A 20,504-nucleotide genomic window follows, 5' to 3' on the forward strand; every position below is an offset into this window, starting at 1 on the left:
TAATGAGATTCTTTTCTATTCATCCTCAGGATCTAGCCATAGGGGTAGACGCCTTTGCCAATCCTTGGAACTTCAGACTAGCGTACGCCTTTCCACCAATAAGGCTGATAGCCAGAGTCCTCCAGAAGTTTCTGACAGAACCCACGGACCTGATCATAATTAACACCATTCTGGCCCAAGCGACCATGGTTTGCCAACCTGAGGAGGCTAGCTGTGGACCCTCCTTGGACTCTTCCATGGAAGGAAGACCTAATTTCCCTGGGTCCAGTTCTCAACCCAGAAATAGAGAAATTGAATCTCACAGCTTGGTATCTGAGGAACAGCTGTTGAGATCTCATGGGTTCTCAGAGAAGGTGGTTAAAACACTCCTAGAATGCCGCAAACCGGTTACCCGGGCCATTTATGGCAAGGTCTGGAAAAAGTTCTGTTCTTGGCAGGCAGAACGAAGGGTTGTCCAGCCTGGTGTTTCGGAAATATTGGATTTTCTGCAGGCAGGGGTCGAGTTAGGCCTATCTACCAGTACGTTAAAAGTTCAGACAGCGGCCCTGAGTGTGTTCCTTGAATTTTCCCTCCAGAAAAATCAATTCATTAAGAATTTTTTCAAAGCTTTAGTAAGGTCCAAGCCAGTTAGAGTAAGAGCTTGTCCTTCTTGGGATCTATCTCTAGTCCTTAGGGCTCTTACCAGATCCCCCTTTGAACCTCTGGAGAAAGCTTCTCTAAAGAATTTAAGTTTAAAAACTATTTTTTTGATAGCGATCACGTCGGCCAGGAGGGTCAGTGATCTGCAGGCCCTGTCAATCCAGGAGCCTTTTCTGTTAGTTCTAGAGGATAAGATAGTGCTTAAAACAGACCCTTCTTTTTTGCCCAAGGTGTCGTCCAATTTTCATAGGACACAGGACATTATCTTACCCACTTTTCTCTCCACTTCAGAAGCTAATGAAGAGGAGTCGATAAGTTTACTAGACGTCAAAAGATGTCTTTTAGTTTATTTAGAGGCCACTAAGAATTTTAGGCACTCTGAATCCCTTTTCATTAATTTTGCGGGAGTCCGCAAAGGATATAAGGCTTCAAAATCGTCCATGGCAAGGTGGCTCAAGTCAGCGATCACAGAAGCTTACCAGTCAGAGGGCAGGCTCCCACCTTTGGTTAAAGCACACTCGACCCGGGCAGTCTCGGCATCATGGGCGGAGAAAGCCGGAGCATCAATGGAAGACATTTGCAAGGCAGCGGCATGGTCATCCTCCTCCACGTTCGCCAGACACTACAGGCTAGACCTGTTATCAGACAAGGATCAGGCGTTTGGACGCAAGGTCCTCCAGGCAGTTGCCCCCCCCTAACAAGTAAGTGTTTTCTTGCTTATCATCTCAGAGGCTGTCCTGGAAGACGACTTGAGAAAACCGGAGTTAGGCTTACCGGTAACTCTATTTCTAGGAGTCTTCTAGGACAGCCGGGGTTTTCCCACCCGGGGTCTTTACCTAGGTATCTGAGGTATGAACTAACATTGTGTTAGTGTATTATGTCTTTCAGAGCCTTCCGGTGGTTTTCTTGTATGAACTGAAGATGGAGGCCTGGAGGACCGCCTTTAAAGAAATGGGGGTGTGTGTGTTTCCTGTCCCGGAGGGAGGAGCCCAAGGTCTCAGAGGCTGTCCTGGAAGACTCCTAGAAATAGAGTTACCGGTAAGCCTAACTCCGGTTTTCGGCCTCTCGCCCCACTTCTCAATTTGCTGGCTGCATGGGAGAAGAGGTAAGAAGTCAGCACCCCCCACTTCTCACTATAATGTACGATGTCATTTCAGAAAGCAAAATACCCCCTTTATTTTGACACGCCACCGTCGGCAGCGCCCCCATCCCCCCCCCGCTTCTCAACTTTAATGTGTGTATATGTATATATATATATATATATATATATATATATATATATATATATATATATATATATATATATATATATATATATATATATATATATATATATACACATACACACACACACACACACACACACACACACATGTATAATACACACATATACATATATATATATATATATATATATATATATATATATATATATATATATATATATATATATATATATATATAATCAGGGTTTGACAAATTTGCTTGGAATCTAGGAGCTAGCTAAAAACGTTAGGAGCCAGAAACGCGTCCCGCCCCGCCAAGGTCGCGCGCAGAAGCGAACGCATGCGGATATGAAAGCGGTGTTCAAACCACACATGTGAGGTATCGTCGCGAGTGGTAGAGCGAGAGAAATAATTCTAACCCTAGACCTCCTCTGTAACTCAAAACATGCAACCTGTAGATTTTTTTAAACGTCGCCTATGAAGATTTTAAAGAGTAAAAGTTGCCATTCCACGAGCAGACGCAATTTTGAAGCGTGACATGTTGGGTATCAATTTACTCGGCATAACATTATCTTTCACAATATAAAAAAAATTGGGCTAACTTTACTTTTGTCTTATTTTTTTATTTAAAAAAGTGTATTTTTTCCCCAAAAAGTACGCTTGTAAGACCGCTGTGCAAATAAGGTGTGACAGAAAGTATTGCAACGACTGCCATTTTATTCTCTAGGGTGTTAGAATAAAATATATATATAATGTTTGGGGGTTCTAATTAGAGGGAAGGAGATGGCAGTGAAAACACAGGGGAAGCTCCATTAGCATTGCTGGTCGTCTTGTCTGTCATACCAACCAAGATGGCGCCAGATCACAGAGGGAAGCATAGGCCTGCAGAGGGCCGCAAATTACTGGCCGGTGCGGCCCGACGCGATGTCGCGGCGGGGGAGGTGGGGGCGCATGGAGACACAGGATGGGGTATCCTGTGTCTCCGTGTGCCCCCACCCTAGGTGCCAGGTCGCTAATTTTAGTCGCAATTGCGACCTGGCACCTGGATTTCGTCGAACCCTGTAGATATATATATATATATATATATATATATACATATATACATATATACATACACACACATACACTTTTTAACTAATACTGTGCCCTTTGTGGTAAAGTTTTTCAGTTTTTGAGGTCAATAGTACACATTGCGGCACACTGAGTCTCCTTATATTCCAGCACTGCAAAGCACTTAGGGAGTAATTTCCAATTCTCTCACGTCATTCCATCAGGGTCCATCGTACCCAGTTACATCAGCAATTTTCCTGGGATGCTCTCGCCATTGGTTGTTATGGCTGACTCATAGTGCAGGGCAGCCTCCGGTTAGCCTGGAAATTACATCACTGCACACCGGGAAGTGACGTGTAGGGCAGTGGAATGCAGATTTGCCCGCACATGCTGGGGGTGCCTTCCAGGCACACGAGATGAAGCCCAAAGTGCTAATACTACGAGCCCCAGTACACGGATCCAACACACGAGCTGTATACACTGAGAGGAAGCCAATTATGATCCCACAATATCCACTCACCACAAAAAGGTTGGCGTAATTGTAAATACATTTCTGTTCATATCCATATTCACGGTCTTGAAGTATGAGTTCCGTGTAACCCTAGCTACCATCGCTGCTGTTTTTGTCAATATTTAATAGTACCTATTTAAACTTGTGGTGGGTCATTTGCTTTGAAGAAGAGGATCCTCCCTCAAAAAGTTTCAGCAAAGCCTATACAGACTCCCTAGATACTTATCTGAGTCCTATCTTGATCCAGTGTGAATCCATGGCTGTGAGCCGCTCAGGCTGCTAGTAAATGCAGTCCTGTGCCTGCTGCTGCAAGTGCTGGTTGGGAAGGAAGATCCAGGAATCCACACATCAAAACAAGACCTGCTGTGTGTAGACAAGTGAAAGTCTCAGCCTAGACCTCCACCAGGCCACTCCCCATGAGTAAGCTCCAGTAAGTGGAGTGAAACACATTGGGGGCGTGGCCTAGCAGGGGTCCAGGCTCAGACTGACACTGCCACTACACACAGCAGTTCTCTCTCTCTTTCCTCATTGGAATCCTGCTGCTGTCAATTAAATCCTGTGAAAAGGGAGTGGCGGGCATCGCCCAGCTACACTGTGTGTGTCTCTAGGGACACACAGACCAGCTCAGGATTGAGCTTGCACAAGTGCCCCCATAGCAAGCCACCTGCTATATGGGCACATGGAATGGCAGAGGAGCATAAAACACCAGCACATGGACCCTGGGAGAGGAGGTTCAGGTAAATAGTGCATATTTATTTATATATAAAATGTATATACAGTAATATATATTATATAATATATACACATACACAGTATATAAAATGTCATACCCTCTTGGCATGGAGAGGGGAGAGCTAATCCGGGCATGCGGCTTCTTGTCTACATGTTATCGCTCTGACATTTGACGGAGCGATCACATGGTAAATGGCCGCTGTCATTGACCATTTACTATGATCTGTGATGTGCTGGGTCCTCCGGACCTGGCAGTCGCGGATATTCCCGGGTGTGCACCCCAGTGGGCACACGTGAGCGTGATTCTGGGAGGACGTCATGGTACGCCCTCCCAGAGTTATCGAGCTGCGCTGTAACCATTACTCGGCTATAGCGCAGTTGGTAACTGGTTAATTTATTGATATATGCTTTTAGTTTTGCGCCCCCCTGATGACGTGGTAACCCACAAAACAATTGTCGGAGGCTAGTCTGACATTCCAGCATACCAGCTGATCCCGCGCTGATACTCTGCAACAACGAACGCGCCTCTCACATACAGTGACCCACGGGAAGCAGCCTGAGTCCTTGACAAAGACGCATGCAGTCCTAGTGCCGGGCAGGCACCCTCCAAGTAAGGGGCCAATCAGCTTTTTAGATGTGTCATATTTTAATAAAAGTTAATGCACTATAGCTCTCTCCTGTTTAATTTTTTGGATGGATTCCTGGATACCATTGGTAAAAAATCGGTAGCAGTCTGAACGGTGGTGATCAGTGTGCAGGCACTTAGACCTGCTCAGCTCATTAGACCCATTTTTCACTAAAGGGGTCCGCTGCATCTGGTAAGCCTATCTCCTGTCAAGATCACTTCGGGTGAAGTCTTAAAAGATGGTGGTGGCTGCAGTAATACCCAAGACCTTTTGCATGATTTGATGGGCTTTTGGATTGATTTCACCTGTAGAGACAATCACATATGGACTGTGTTTTTTCCATTTCTTTTGTGTATTGCGTTTTTGAGGTGTCACTCAAGAGACGCATAATCGCATAGTGTGATTTCTGCACTTTCACTGGCCGTAATTTTATAAGATATTTGTTTTTGTTGCATTCATTATATTTTTTTGTATGATCAATTATTGTACACAATTTAGTAGAGACACCTTATATGTAAGATTTATATGTTCACTAGAGTGTTTAACACTATTTTTAAATTTTTTCCCACTTATACCATTGGCATTTAAATGATGCTCAATTGGTACTAAAGGGCCCAAAATGTGCTAAAAAAAATATCCCCCACACAATTATACCACCACCACCAGCCTGAACTGTTGATACAAGGCAGGATGGATCCATGCTTTCATGTTACTTATGCCAAATTATGTCCAGTAAGTCGTTGACAACCATCTGAATGTTGCAGCTGAAATTGAGACTCCTCAGACCAGGCAACTTTTTTTCAATCTTCTATTGTCCAATTTTGGTGAGCCTGTACAAATTCTAACCTCAGTTTCCTGTTCTTAGCTGACAGGAGTGGCACCCGATGTGGTCTCTGCTGCCATGGCCCATCTGCTTTAAGGTTCAATGTATTGTGTGTTCAGAGATGGGATTCTGCATACCTCGGTTGCAACGAGTGGTATTTGAGTTATTGTCTTTCTATCATCTTGAACCATTCTGCCCATTCTCCTCTGACCTCCGATATCAACAAGGCCTTTTCTTCCATAAAACTTCCACTCACTGGATATTTTCTTTTTTCAAGCAATTGAACAGGTATATCAAATAAAGTAGATGCTGAGTGTGTATGTGTGTGTGTGTGTATATATATATATATTACACACACACACATACATATATACACACACACACACATACAGTATATTGCAAAAGTGAGTACACCCCTCCCATTTTTGTAAATATTTTACTTTATCTTTTCATGTGACAACACTGAAAAAGTAACACTTTGCTACAATGTAAAGTAGTGTAGTACAGCTTGTATAACATTGTAACATTGGTGTACCCTCAAAATAACAACACACAGCCATTAATGTCTAAACCGCTGATATTAAAGGGAGTACACCCCTAAGTGAAAATGCCCAAATTGGGCGCAAAATGTCAATATTTTGTGTGGCCACCATTATTCTCCAGCACTGCCTCAATCCTCTTGGGCATGGAGTTCACCAGAGCTTCACAGGTTGCCACTGGAGTCCTCTTCCATGATGACATCACAAAGCTTGTGGATGTTAGAGACCTTGCACTCCTCCACCTTCCGTTTGAGGATGCCCCACATATGCTCAATAGGGTTTAGGTCTGGAGATATGCTTGGCCAGTCCATCACCTTTACCCTTTCTTTTGGGTCATTTTCATGTTGGAATACTGCCATGCGGCCCAGTCTCCGAAGGGAGAGGATCATGCTCTGCTTTAGTATGTCATGTTGGCTTTTATAGCTCCCTCAATGAACTGTAGCTCCCCAGTCCCGACAGTACTCATGCAGCCCCAAACCATGACACTCCCACCACAATGCTTGAATCAAGGCAAGACGCACTTGTCTTTGTACTCCACACACACTCTACACCATCTGAAACAAATAAGTTTATTTTGGTCTCATCAGACCACAGGACATGGTTCCAGTAATACATGTCCTTGGTCTGCTTGTCTTTAGCAAACTGTTTGCAGGCTTTCTTGTGCATCATCTTTAAAGGATGTTTCCTTCTAGGATGACAGCCATGCAGACCAATTTGATGCAGTGTGAGGCATCTTAATATAGTGCGATCTTCCCCCGAAGGGTCCCGACATGCATAGCAGAGTTCCTGGGAAAAGAGGACCCAGGAACCAAAAGTAGCACAAAGTGGCAGAAGGGGTGGAAGAAAGAGGCTACGCAGGAAAGGCTTGCGTGAAAAGCCAAGTCTTCAGTAATCCGCGGAAGACCGGGATAGTAGGGGCATACAGTGCTCATGGTCTGAGCACTGACAGACTGACACCCCACACCTGCAACCTCTACAGCAATGCTGGCAGCACTCATATGTCTATTTCCCAAAGACAACCTCTGGATATGATGGGGAGCATGTGCACTCAACCTCTTTGGTCGACCATGGCGAGTCCTGTTCTGAGTGGAGCCTGTCCTGGAAAACCACTGTATGGTCTTGGCCACTGCACTGCAGCTCAGTTTCAGGGTTTTGCCAATCTTCTTATAGCCTAGGCCATCTTTATGTAGAGCAACAATTCTTTTTTTTTTTCAGATCCTCAGAGAGTTCGTTGCCATGTGGAACTCCCGGTGACCAGTATGAGAGTGAAAGTGATAACACCAAATTTAACACACCTGTTCCCCATTCACACATGAGACCTTGTAACACTAATGAGTCACATCACACCGGGGAGGGAAAACTACTTATTGGGCCCAATTTGGACATTTTCACTTGGGGGTGTACTCACTTTTGTTGCCAGCGGTTTAGACATTAATGGCTGTGTGTTGAGTGATTTTGAGGTGACAGCAAATCTACACTGTTATGCAAGCTGTACACTCTCGACTTTACATTGTAGCAAAGTGTCATTACTTACTTCAGTGTTGTCACATGAAAAGGTATAATAAAATATTTACAAAAATGTGAGGGGAGTACTCACTTTTGTGAGATACTGTATGTGTGTGTATATATGTATGTGTGTACTTACTTTTGTAACATACTGTATATATATATATATATATATATATATATATATATATATATATATATATATATATATATATATATATTTTTTTTTTTAAGTACTCGTATATGACGTTAATATGTGCACAAATGATAATAGCACTAAAAAACAGGTTTACAAAAATTGTATTCATATAGCAGTATTTATTGTATTTTTGTTTAGATTTGTTTTTAAATAAGTAGCTATATTTAGCACAGCATTTTTTTTATGTTCAATACTGATAAGTTGGTAAACTAAGTTGGTTAACTTACTGCACAAAACTCTACAGTGACTTTTATTTTTATTACCTTCACTTTATTATGTGAAGGTTTTTCCAAATTTCAGGGTGACATGTCATTAATTAGGATAGAAGAATGTCGATGACATTGCAAAACCATCTTGTTCTATGTTGTTTCAAATTCATTATCGGACAGGTTAAGTTGAACTTTGTGGCTCTGTTATCCAAATGCAATTGCCAATTAGTTACAAATTGTGAATATTTATGAAGCATCCTGTGAATAACATAAAAAACCCTTTCCACAGATTCTTCAGTAATGACTAATAATGAAATACAGAATTAAAATTACAACAAGGGATGCTCATATTTCGTATTTCTAAATCTATAAGTGTAATTACTAGATAATATATTTCCCAATTAAATATACCATACAGACTTGTGTTTCATTTACTCTTATTGCTGTTTTCTAACATATCTGCATGCAAATGTAATAATTTATGCTTAAAAAACAAATAAATAAACATTCTCCAAATATAACAAACAGTATTTTATAGTGTATACAACAGTGTGTATAAAAGCCAGAGATTCAATGTCTTAAACTGAACTGCATACTATGCATTTGATACTTGTTTAAGAATTCCATGCAATACAAGTTTATAATGTTTGGATCACTGTAGGGTACATTTTATTGCTGATGCCATTTTTTTTATTTTAAACAGGACTTGTCACACAGTTAAACTTCCTTTGTCACAATACAATAATTGCTTTTATGACAAATATCTGTTAAAGTAAATGTATCAAAATATATAAAAAAAAAGATCATCGGCCAATAGTATAATGATTAACTATTGTGCTTACCTTGCCTGGGATCCTAATCATTACCATTGGGTTGCTGCCTACTTTATATAGGTTAAAGAGGTGAAGACCATTGTAAAGCAGCATGACTATGTTGGCTGCAAGCACAGAACTGGCAAAATCCAAATATAGGCACCACATTGGCCTTATGCCCATCCAGTGGTACTATTCCAGTCATTAATAAGTCCCTAAAAGTTGATACAATGGCTTTAAAATGACAGAGCTCAATTATTTTAGGATCTGTGGGTGGAAGCCATCTGGTCCAGGTGCTTTATCCACCTTTATTCTGTCTAAATATTTCTGGACCATATCACTTTTGAGCCATTGTGGATCATTTGGGGCTGTGCCAATACCACCCCATTATGGAATTGCGCTCCCCATGCTCTTTTGTATACACAGAGCTGAAGTATTTAATACATTTGTCTTCTCTTTGTCCCCACTCTACGTTATTTTGTAAAGGGCCTACATGCTCAGACCTGACCTTTTTACTATTAATATATTTAAATAATTTTTGGGGGCATGTCCTATCTTTTGCTATCTGTCATTCATTTCGAATTTTTGCGTCCTTGATTTCCTTTTTACATATTATGTTATATTCTTTGTAACATTATACAATGATAGTGTTCCTTAATTTTTATACTTTTTTAAACACTATTTTCTTATTATTTATAGCTTTTTTTTACTTTGGCCGTGAGTCACATACAGTATCTCACACAAGTGAGTACACCCCTCACATTTTTGTAAATATTTTATTATATATTTTCATGTGACAACACTGAACAAATTACACTTTGCTACAATGTAGTGAGTGTACAGCTTGTATAACAGTGCACATTTTTTGTCCCCTCAAAATTACTCAATACACAGCCATTAATGTCTAAACCGCTGGCAACAAAAGTGAGTACACCCCCAAGTGAAAATGTCCAAATTGGGCCCAATAAGCAGTTTTCCCTCCCCGGTGTGATGTGACTCATTAGTGTTACAAGGTCTCAGGTGTGAATGAGAAGCAGGTGTGTTAAATTTGGTGTTATTGTTCTCACTCTCTCATACTGGTCACTGGAAAATCAACATGGCACTTCATGGCAAAGAACTCTGAGGATCTGAAAACAAAAAAATTGTTGCTCTACATAAAGATGGCCTAGGCTATGCCAAGACCCTGAAACTGAGCTGCAGCATGGTGGCCAAGACCATACAGCGGTTTAACAGGACAAGTTCCACTCAGAACAAGCCTCGTCATGGTCGAGCAAAGAAGTTGAGTGCACATGCTCAGCATCATATCCAGAGGTTGTCTTTGGGAAATAGACATTTGAGTGCTGCCAGCATTGCTGCAGAGGTTGAAGGGGTGGGGGGTCAGCCTGTCAGTGCTCAGACCATATGCTGCACACTGTATCAAATTGGTCTGCGTGGCTGTTGTCTTGATGCACAATAAAGTCTGCAAACAGTTTGCTGAAGACATGCAGACTAAGGACATAGATTACTGGAACCATGTCCTGTGGTCTGATGAGATAAACGTATTTGGTTCAGATGGTGTTGAGCCTGTGTGGTGGCAACCAGATGAGGAGTACAAAGACAAGTGTGTCTTGCCTACAGTCAAGCATGGTGGTGGGAGTGTCATAGTCTGGGGCTGCATGAGTGCTGCTGGCACTGGAGAGCTACAGTTAATTGAGGGAACCATAAATGCCAACATGTACTGTAACATACTGAAGCAGAGCATGATCCCCTCCCTTTGGAGATTGGGCCACAGGGCAGTATTCAAACATGATAACTACCCCAAACACACCTCCAAGACGACCACTGCCTTGCTAAAGAAGCTGAGGGTAAAGGTGATGGACTGGGCAAGCATGTCTCCAGACCTAAACCTTATTGAGCATCTGTGGGGCATCCTCAAACGGAAGGTGGAGGAGCGCAAGGTCTCTAACATCCACCAGCTCTGTGATACCGTCATGGAGGAGTGGAAGAGGACTCCAGTGGCAACCTGTGAAGCTCTAGTGAACTCCATGTCCAAGAGGGTTAAGGTAGTGCTGGAAAATAATGGTGGCCACACAAAATATTGTCACTTTGGGCCCAATATGGACATTTTCACTCAGGGGTGTACTCATTTTTGTTGCCAACAGTTATACAAGCTGTACACTCACTATTTTACAGTGCAGCAAAGTGTAATTTCTTCAGTGTTGTCACATGAAAAGATATTGTAAAATATTTACAAAAAATTTAAGGGGTATACTCACTTTTGTGAGATACTGTAGGTTTTTTAGCCTTTTAAACTTATTGCCTATTATACTTAATACTTGGATTTTGCAAAAGCGTTTGATAGAGTTCCCCATGCTAATTTTGTAAGGAAAAGACTACAGGCTTGGAAAGATCAGTTTGTAATTGAATAGAAAACTAGATAAAAGACTGAATTCAGAGAGTCGTGGTTAATGATTCATACTCTGAATGGTCTAAGGTTATCAGTGGTGTACCCCAAGGTTCAGTGTTGGGACCCTTACTTTTTAATATTATTATTAATGATGTAGGGTCTGGATTAAAAGTACCATTTCAGTCTTTGCAGAGGACACCAAACTATGCAGTGGAATAACGTCCTTACAGGATGTCTCCAACTTACAAGCCGACCCCAATGCTCTGTCTAATTGGGCGACTATGTGGCAGATGAGGATTAATGTAGAAAAATGTAAAGTTATGCAATAGGGGTTAAGAATATGCATGCATCATACATACTAGGGGGAGTATAACTGGGGGGATCTATAGTGGAGAAGAATCTGGGGGTTTTAGTTGATCATAAGCTCAATAATAGCATGAAATGCCAAGCTGCAGTTTTCAAAGTGAGCAAAATCCTTTCTTTGATTAAGAGAGGTATGGACTCCAGAGATAGAGATAACATTTTGCCCCTGTACAAATCATTAGTAAGACCTCATCTGGAATATGCAGTTCAGTTTTGGGCCCCAGTTCTCAAGAAGGATACCAGGGAACTGTAGAAAGTGCAGATAAGGGCAACCAAACTGATAAGAGGCATGGAGGAACTGGGCTATGAGGAAAGATTAGAGCAACTGAATTTATTCTCTCTTGAGAAGAGGCGATTAAGGGGGAATATGATCAACATGTACAAATATATAAGGGGTCCATATAGTGAACTTGGTGTTGAGTTATTCACTTTACGGTCAACACAAAAGACAAGGGGGCACTCTTCACACCTTGAGGATAACAGATTTCATCTCCAAATATGTAATAGTTTCTTCACAGTAAGAGCTGTGAAAATGTGAAATGGACTCCCTCCAGTGGTGGTTCTGGCCAGTTCAGTAGATTGGTTTAAGAAAGACCTGGATTCTTTCCTAAATGTACATAATATAAATGGGTACTGACATTTATAGGTAAAATTGATCCAGGGAAAATCTTATTGCCTCTCGGGGGACCAGGAAGGATTTTTTTCCCCTGCTGTAGCAAATTGAATCATGCTTTGCTGGGATTTTTCGCCTTCCTCTGGATCAACTGTGGGTATAGGATTGTGTATATGGGATTGTATGATTTTTTATTCATTTATTTATTTTTCTGGTTAAACTGGATGGACTTGTTTGTTTTCAACCTGACCTGACCTGATTTAACTATGTAAGAACTTCCAAAAATATATTTATATTTTTAAAAGACAATAGCAAAACAAATTTAACAAATTCAACCTACTGTCGGATCTATGAACTGAAATTGGTCAAACTACAGCTTACGCTGTCCACTGAAATCAGTTTAACAACTGTACTGTATATCCATATGCAATATCAATTTGCACGTATGTTGCAGATGCTTCTAAAAGGAAAGCAGTCGCACCTTATCAATAAGAACAATAATAAATTATTATAATAATAGGAGAACATCTGCCAATTTCGAGTCTAAGGCCGGGTACTAACGAGCAAACATGTACGATGAAACCGGTCTGTCGGACCGTTTTCACCGTACATGTCTGCCAGAGGGCTTCTGTACGATGGCTGTACTAACCATCGTACAGAAGTCCGCGCGTAAACAATACGCGGGGCGTGTCCGCGTCATCGATGCGGCGATGACACGGCGACGTGGGCGGGCCTGCCATTTAAAGGCTTCCACGCATGCGTCAAAGTCATTCAACGCATGCGAGGGACGGCGGGCGCTCGGACATGTACGGTAGGTCTGTACTGACGACCGTACATGTCCGAGCGGGCAGGATTCCAGCGGACGGTTTTAAAACACGTCCAGGAATATTTGTCTGCTGGGAAAAGGCCCGGCGGGCAAATGTTTGCTGGAATTCGGCCCGCTCGCGCCTACACACGACCGAACATGTATGCTGAAACTGGTCCGCGGACCAGTTTCAGCATACATGTTTGGTCGTGTGTACGAGGCCTTACAGTTACCCTGTGATTGCCAAAATGAAAGGCTCTTGATAAATTGTTTTTTAAGATGAAAACTTAGTGTGTATTCCTGATCCAGACCTCACTATTTAGTGAGTCAATGACATGAAACATGAATGTGCTATTCAAATTTCAAGTCTGCTCCTGCATACCTCTCCTAGGTCAGGGAATCCTTAGGTATTTGGTGCACAAACTACAGCACAGAGTCTGCATAAAGCTCTTTGGTGCACCAATTAGCAAGAGTGGGAATAGATCAGAAAAGGGTCTGTAAGGAAAGCTATCACATAACATGTCCCCAGTCTCTGTCTCCAGAAACATGTCTCCAAACTCTGACTATCTCCTGTAGTGCAATATGAATTCAGTCTCTGAGTCTTCTGTAGCATTACATATACTGCATCATATTTGCCAGCCCTTGGTGATGTCAGGGAACAAGATTGAACTTGCACCTTTACAACTGAGGCCTCGTACACACGACAGGTTTCCTCGGCAGAATCCATCAAGAAACTTGGTGGGGAATTTTTTTTGCTGAGGAAACTGGTTGTGTGTACATTTTTCAGCGAGGAAACTGTCAAGGAACTCGTCGAGCCAAAAAGAGAGCATGTTCTCTTTTTCCTCGACGGGAATGGAGAAAATTGGCTTGTCGAGTTCCTCGACAAGCCTAACAAGAACTCGACGAGGAAAACGATGTGTTTCGCCCGCCGAGTTCCTCGGTCGTGTGTACGGGTCAGCAATGGCTGTTTCCATATTTCAAATATTTTCTCTTTAAAGCTTGCATTTGCTGAAATCACTGTTTATGTATTGGAAATCTCTATCTTCACTTTGGTGATGTAATCTGGAAGAAAGGGCAGCACTGCAGACAAGTAGAGTCCCAGTCACTTCTAATGTGAAAGAGGGAATCTATCACATTCTTTGTGAAGATAAAATTTACTTTTCATCTGATATAAGTTATGCTCAAGGACACATTTAAAACAATAGCATTGTCACACCTTCATATCATGTTACACAAATGAAATACTCTGATAAGAAATAGCTTCTTACCTCAATCCAAAAATGTGGGACTGCTCATAGTTAAATAATGAGTTAATTTTAGCAACTGAATCCACAATAACAAGCCGGTCAAATATATCCTAAAACAAATTAAATAAAAGCAACATTTTAGAAATGTATTTTTGTGTTCAAGTAGTTTTTATTACGTTTAAACATAAACATGAGACATAGTAATTACTTGAGTTTATATCTTAGAAATGGTACAAGAAGATCTGTGCAAACATCTTTAACAAACAGGAATGAAAACAACTTCATAAAGCATATGGCCATATGGCCAGTTGACAATGAGAGCAAGAACTCAAGGGAAGGGTTGGTTAAGAAGTTGAGAGGGCAAGGGAGAAGAGAAGATAGAGGGCGGGAGGGGGGGCAAGGGGAGGGGAGGGGAAAACATAGGTCAGAGTATTCAGTAAATCAACATACCAGTCAAACATAGCATGTATGTATACATATTCACTTCAATGTGAAGTAAATTATCAACATAATACTCTACAGTTTGGATTGTGTGTCCATAGTGACCACGTTTTGGACAAATTTGGAGTAAAAGAAGTTATTTAAGGCAAATATCCTTCCCATGTCACAGTGACACACAGTTCTGTTTCGGCTATCGTGGGTACTTTGAATGATTTCCATAGTCTAGTAATGACTAATTTTGCTGCATGGCATGTGGATAGTAATAGGGGGATTGCATCTATGCCTACATGGAGTAAGGCCAGTTTAGGGTTTGGGTTAACCATTTTCCCTGTCACCCCTGCTAACAACTTGAAAATGTCATTCCAACAGGATGTTAGGGATTTACAGGCCCACATGATATGTAGTAATGAGCCTTGTTCTGCACATTGGTGCCAACAGTGTAGTGAATAGTTGGGGTACATTGTGGAGATTTTCAAAGGTGTTACATACTAGAGGTGGAGGAATTTTAAGTAAGACTCCCAGTGATTTGTACAGGCTTTGGCGGTGTAAGAGAGTATTCTCTGCCAGAAGAGATCAGATATATTACAAGAAATGTATTTTTAATCATGGCATCATAATGGCCAAAACTATTTCAGCTATTTCAAAAAAAAATTACAGGTTGCAATTAATCATCCTTTTCGGACTATTTACACGCCGTTTTGTTTGAAAGTAATGTCACCTGTGTTTGGCAGTGGGTTGTTAAAGTACTAAGTACGTTTTGAGAATTTTTTTTTTGAGAAATTTGAGAAAGTAATAACTTACATTTTCAGAAGCTGCAGTACTGGATCAGACTGGGCAGAGGGGAAAGATAGACTCACTGAGAAGTCAGCTATCAAAAGAAAACTGCTACTTTGCCTAGACCAGGCAAAGCCAATAGGAATACCAGTGTGAAACTAGTCTCAGAGATGTACACAGAAGATAGGTTTTTGGCTAATAAAGTGATCGTATGTGCTTAGGATGCACTTAGTATTTCCATTATAGTGCCAAAAATTAGATGATACCTGCTTTTTGTTTGTTTTATGCTTCCATTAATATATCATAATTTAAAAAGGTAACCAGCAATGTTTTACCATTTTTCTAAGGAAGTCTGCATCCAGGGCCAATCACTACATAGAAGTTGCCATGATAAGCTACGAGAGATGGCAGCCTTTTATTGCTTTCAACTGGACTGCCTTTTATAGCTAACCACTGGTGTTCTTGTATCTAATTGAAGGCAGGGTAAATTTACAGGTGTAAATGCACCCTGTGGGCTAGATTCAGATAGGAGATACGACGGCGTATCTCCAGATACGCCGTTGTATCTCTGAGTGCGGGCCGTCGTATCTATGCGACTGATTCAGAGAATCAGTTACGCATAGTTTTTCCTAAGATCCGACTGGCGTAAGCTAATGTTAAGTATGGACGTCATTCCCGCGCCGAGTTTTGAAAATTTAACGTCGTTTGCGAGCATGGCTGGACATCATTTACATTCACGTCGAAACCAATACGTCATTGCGGCGTACTTTGGAGCAATGCACACTGGGATATTCCACGGACGGCTCATGCGCCGTTCGTGAAATACGTCAAATACGTGGGGTCACAGAGAATTTAAATAAAACACGCCCACATCAAACACATTTGAATTAGGCGGGCTTACACCGGACGACATAAGTTACGCAGCCATAAAAAAGGGCGCAAGTTCTTTCTGTATACGGAACTTGCGCCCAAATTTATGGTAACGTATCTGAGATACGTTACGCCGGCACATAGATAGACCATTCTATCTGAATCTAGCCCTAGAAGTTTAGAAACTGCTCTCCTGCATTGTGTGTTAATAAGGGTCAGTGTGGGGACAAAGATACTGTGAGACTGTCCAGAAATTCATAGAAATCAGCCATGACACCTTAGAAACATATAAAAGGTAAGAAATATATTATATATATTTTGGTATGCTTTATACATTTTGGAACAGGAACACATAAGACATTTAGAGGGGTTTTCTCAAACTTGACTACAATAGCTTTAGGCTTTTTAATGGTTGAGAGTTTCACTTTAAGTTCAGAGATCTCACTACAAACATTCACGAGAAATATAAGATTATGTTAGGTAGTTTACCTCTCCAGCAGCTACCAAAAACTGAATCAGTTTTGGGTAGACTAACCATTTAAGTTATTCACATTACTAAATTTTGATGTAATACACATTTCTTTACCCAATACAAAAATAAAAATCATAAAATGATTTAGAGGCTTAAATTGCACATTTGCTATTGAACATTAAACATATCAATCTTTCCATTGACAATACTGTATATCACAGCAATAATATTCATATATTCATTTATACAAAATATTACTGCAGGAAGAAATTCTATCTATATAGTACATTTAGATTTAATCCAGAGATGGTCTACCTGAACTAATTTATAGCTTCTCTCTGAACGTGGTTTTTATCCTCTGCAGAAAGAAAGAGAATTCACAATGTTATGATTTTCCTTTCAGATGAAGCCTATAACTCAGTGACGCCAGTCTGCTGTGACTGTGCAGCGAATTTGTGCTTTGCATCAGAATTTTGTGTCCGCGTCACATAAAGCTAGGAGTACTAAACCGCTAGATAAAAGCTTCATGAATTACAAATGTCATGCCATGTTATATGTAAATAAGCACACAAAGTAATACTAGTAACATTTGAAGTATAAAGAATATGTGTCTTCAGAAGGCATCAGTTGCATCAAGCATAACTTAAAAAAGGCTTGCACCAATAAACAAATCTAGTAGGGACTGTATAAAAATATATAAAAGAGTTTTAAATCTAAACAAGCATATTAAATTAAACTTTTTTTTTTAAGCTTTTCAAGCTTTTTTTTGTATGTACAGTTTTTTTTAGGTAGGTCCTTTATCTGACCTTTAGTCCTCATGCACACAGGGCATTTTTACTGCTGCTTTTGGGAGCATCAGGTTTTTTTTTTTTTGCAGCTTAAACCCTGTTCATATTATTCTATGGCTTCTTGCACACACACAGGCTTTTAGGAGCTGTAAGTGGCATAGGCGTTTTTAAGCTGCAAAAAAACCCAGGGCCAGAGTGTTCTGAGGACCAGCGTTACAGCTGTAAAAACGCCTGACGCGGCTAAACATGCCTTTAACGCTGTATACAACGTTTAACCACATCAGACGTTTTTAAGCTGTAAATATGTGATTGGGCACTGTAAAACCAGGAAATTCCTGTCTTTACATTACCCAAGAGTCCTTTGCTCAGCCGTGTGGTTGTGTGTGGAGAGGAAGAGGCCAGGGAAGATGGCTGCTGATGTCTCACAAGCAGAGATCATATCTTTAATGGAGGCACATCCAGAGTTGTGGGATTTGTCATATCCCTTCTACAGTAACTGGCTAAAGAAGGGCAAAACATGGATGGAGATTAGTTCTGCACTGACAACAGGCTGGGACTGTATGGCCAATGGAGAAAAAAAAAGTGAGAAGTTTATTTTTATTGAATGCATGATATGTTTGTTGTGTAATGAATAAATAATAAAATCAAGAATGCATAGTAACCCTTCTTTTCTTTTTCTTTAGACAAAATATTTCAGTGACACTGGAAATCACTCCACGATCGCATGAGGAGGGATTTGACTGAGAATGAGAAGGTGCAGAGAAGTGGAGCACCAGTTTCTTAAAAAAAAAAGCCACATGCGTACCATAACCATTTGGCTTTCCTTTGCCAAGCAATGATCGACAGCAATATAGAGTATGGTTTTTTTTCTCCTATATTTTCCTTTGTGCATTGCTCTAACGATCACGCTTGGGTGTTAGCGCTGAACTAATGTCCATACCTGTGGAACCTTTCATTATACAGGCCATGAAAAACATTCAATAGCGCTGCATGGGCCTCCACTCCTGAGATTTGTCATACAGACCTCGGCAACCATAGTTTTCCTGCTAAAAATGTTACCTATTCTGCAAGTGTTTTTAAATTTTTAGGCAGGGATATTGCTTAACTTTTTTGTCTATCTCTGTCTGTCTGTCTATGTGCAAATCTAAACATTTTCATTTTTTTGGCAGGAATCCAGGAACCTGGATATGGCTTCAGACAGCCAAGGATGGGGTGAAGTGCATGGCCGTGGCAGTGTGTGTGGCCTCAATTAAAATCATAAGAGAGGTGGCTGCAGTGTTGAAACCGAGTACAGGGTGCTAGCATTGCTGCAGGAAGTGCAGCAGGAGAGTCGCAGTGTAAATGCTTTCTTAGATCCAGCAACCCACACGCCTGCTTCTGCCGTACTTTATATTACATCCTGGGTCCTCCAGATTGTGATATAAAGTGCGGCAGAAGCAGGCGCGTGGGTTGCTGGCATCTTGGGGGAGACCAGGAGAAGCATTGTATGGATTGCATGCATGGTATTGCAATGCAATACTGACATGCTAAATTAAGTGGTGGGCCATCACCAAGTGATCCATATAATGCTTTATAGGTTCCCCCAATGGCCCCTGGGACCTCAGCAGTGCTAGCACCCCATACTCAATATCAGCCCCCTCCTTAATGCCAGCCCCGACCTATCCAGTCCCAGACCTTGTATCACCCACCCCTCTGTTGAATTTCCTCCTCATTCTCAACATTCTGCTCATTCCCATTTCTACCCAGATCCCACACCTCCCTCATTTCCAGGACCCCCTACCACCATGATTTTGGGCATGAACACCTGCCCTAAGCTACCCACTCACATCTTGAATTAACTTTCCCCTGTTCCCCAATGCCAATGTACAAGCCATGGTGACCTATCATCCTCTTCCTAGCACCAGTTGTAATTCTCCCCATTCATTTATTTTTTATTCCGAAATAAACGTATTAACCACTTAAGCCCCGGACCATTATGCAGGTAAAGGACCTGGCCCCTTTTTGCGATCCGGAACTGCGTCGCTTTAACTGACAATTGTGCGGTCGTGCAACGTTGCTCCCAAACAAAATTGGCGTCCTTTTTTCCCACAAATAAAGCTTTCTTTTGGTGGTATTTATTTTTTAATTTTTTGCGCTACAAACAAAAATAGAGCGACAATTTTGAAAAAAAATCTATATTTTTTTACTTTTTGCTATAATAAATATCCCCAAAAAAGATATAAAAAAAACATTTTTTTCCCCTCAGTTTAGGCCGATACGTATTCTTCTACATATTTTTTGAAAAAAAAATTCGCAATAAGCGTTTATTGATTGGTTTGCGCAAAATGTATAGCGTCTACCAAATAGGGGATAGTTTTATTGCATTTTTATTAATATTTTTTTTTCTAGTAATGGCAGCGATCAGCGATTTTAACATGACTGCGACATTATGTCGGGCACATCGGACACTTTTGACACTATTTTAGGACCATTGTAATTTTTACAGCGAACAGTAGTTATAACAATGCACTGGTTACTGTGAAAAAGACACTGGCAGTGAAGGGGTTAACCAGGAGGGGGCGCTGTAGAGGTTAAGTTTGCCCTCAAGGGAGTGTTCTTACTGTGGGGGGGGGGGGGCGTGGCTGTGCTTGTGACGTCACTGATCGTCTTTCCCTATGACAGGGAACAGACGATCAGTGACAGGCTCACTAGGAAGCACGGGGAGAGGTTTGTTTACACTTACCTCTCTCTGTTTTTCCTCTCTGTGACCCGATCGCGGGACACCGGCAGTGATCGGGTCTGCGGGTCCAGCAGGGACGGTCATGGAGAAGAGGACCGGGTTGAGAGTGCAGCGCCAGCGGTGCGCTCGCAACCCACGGCTGGGATCTTAAAGG

At 41.3% G+C, this 20,504-nt stretch overlaps 1 protein-coding gene across 3 annotated transcripts in view; it reads right to left on the reverse strand.

Annotated features, from left to right (window-relative positions):
• The window catches only part of TBC1D32 (TBC1 domain family member 32), a 552,992-nt gene that overhangs the window by 216,116 nt on the left and 316,372 nt on the right, over nt 1-20,504 (reverse strand). For all 3 annotated transcript variants that reach the window (XM_040350328.1, XM_040350326.1, XM_040350327.1), the window contains exon 23: nt 14,308-14,396. In XM_040350328.1, the coding sequence (XP_040206262.1) occupies nt 14,308-14,396 (89 nt within the window). The remainder of the gene's footprint in view (nt 1-14,307; nt 14,397-20,504) is intronic.

Source organism: Rana temporaria, chromosome 4 (genome assembly GCF_905171775.1).
Source record: "Rana temporaria chromosome 4, aRanTem1.1, whole genome shotgun sequence".
In the NCBI taxonomy this organism is placed as follows: Eukaryota; Metazoa; Chordata; class Amphibia; order Anura; family Ranidae; genus Rana; species Rana temporaria.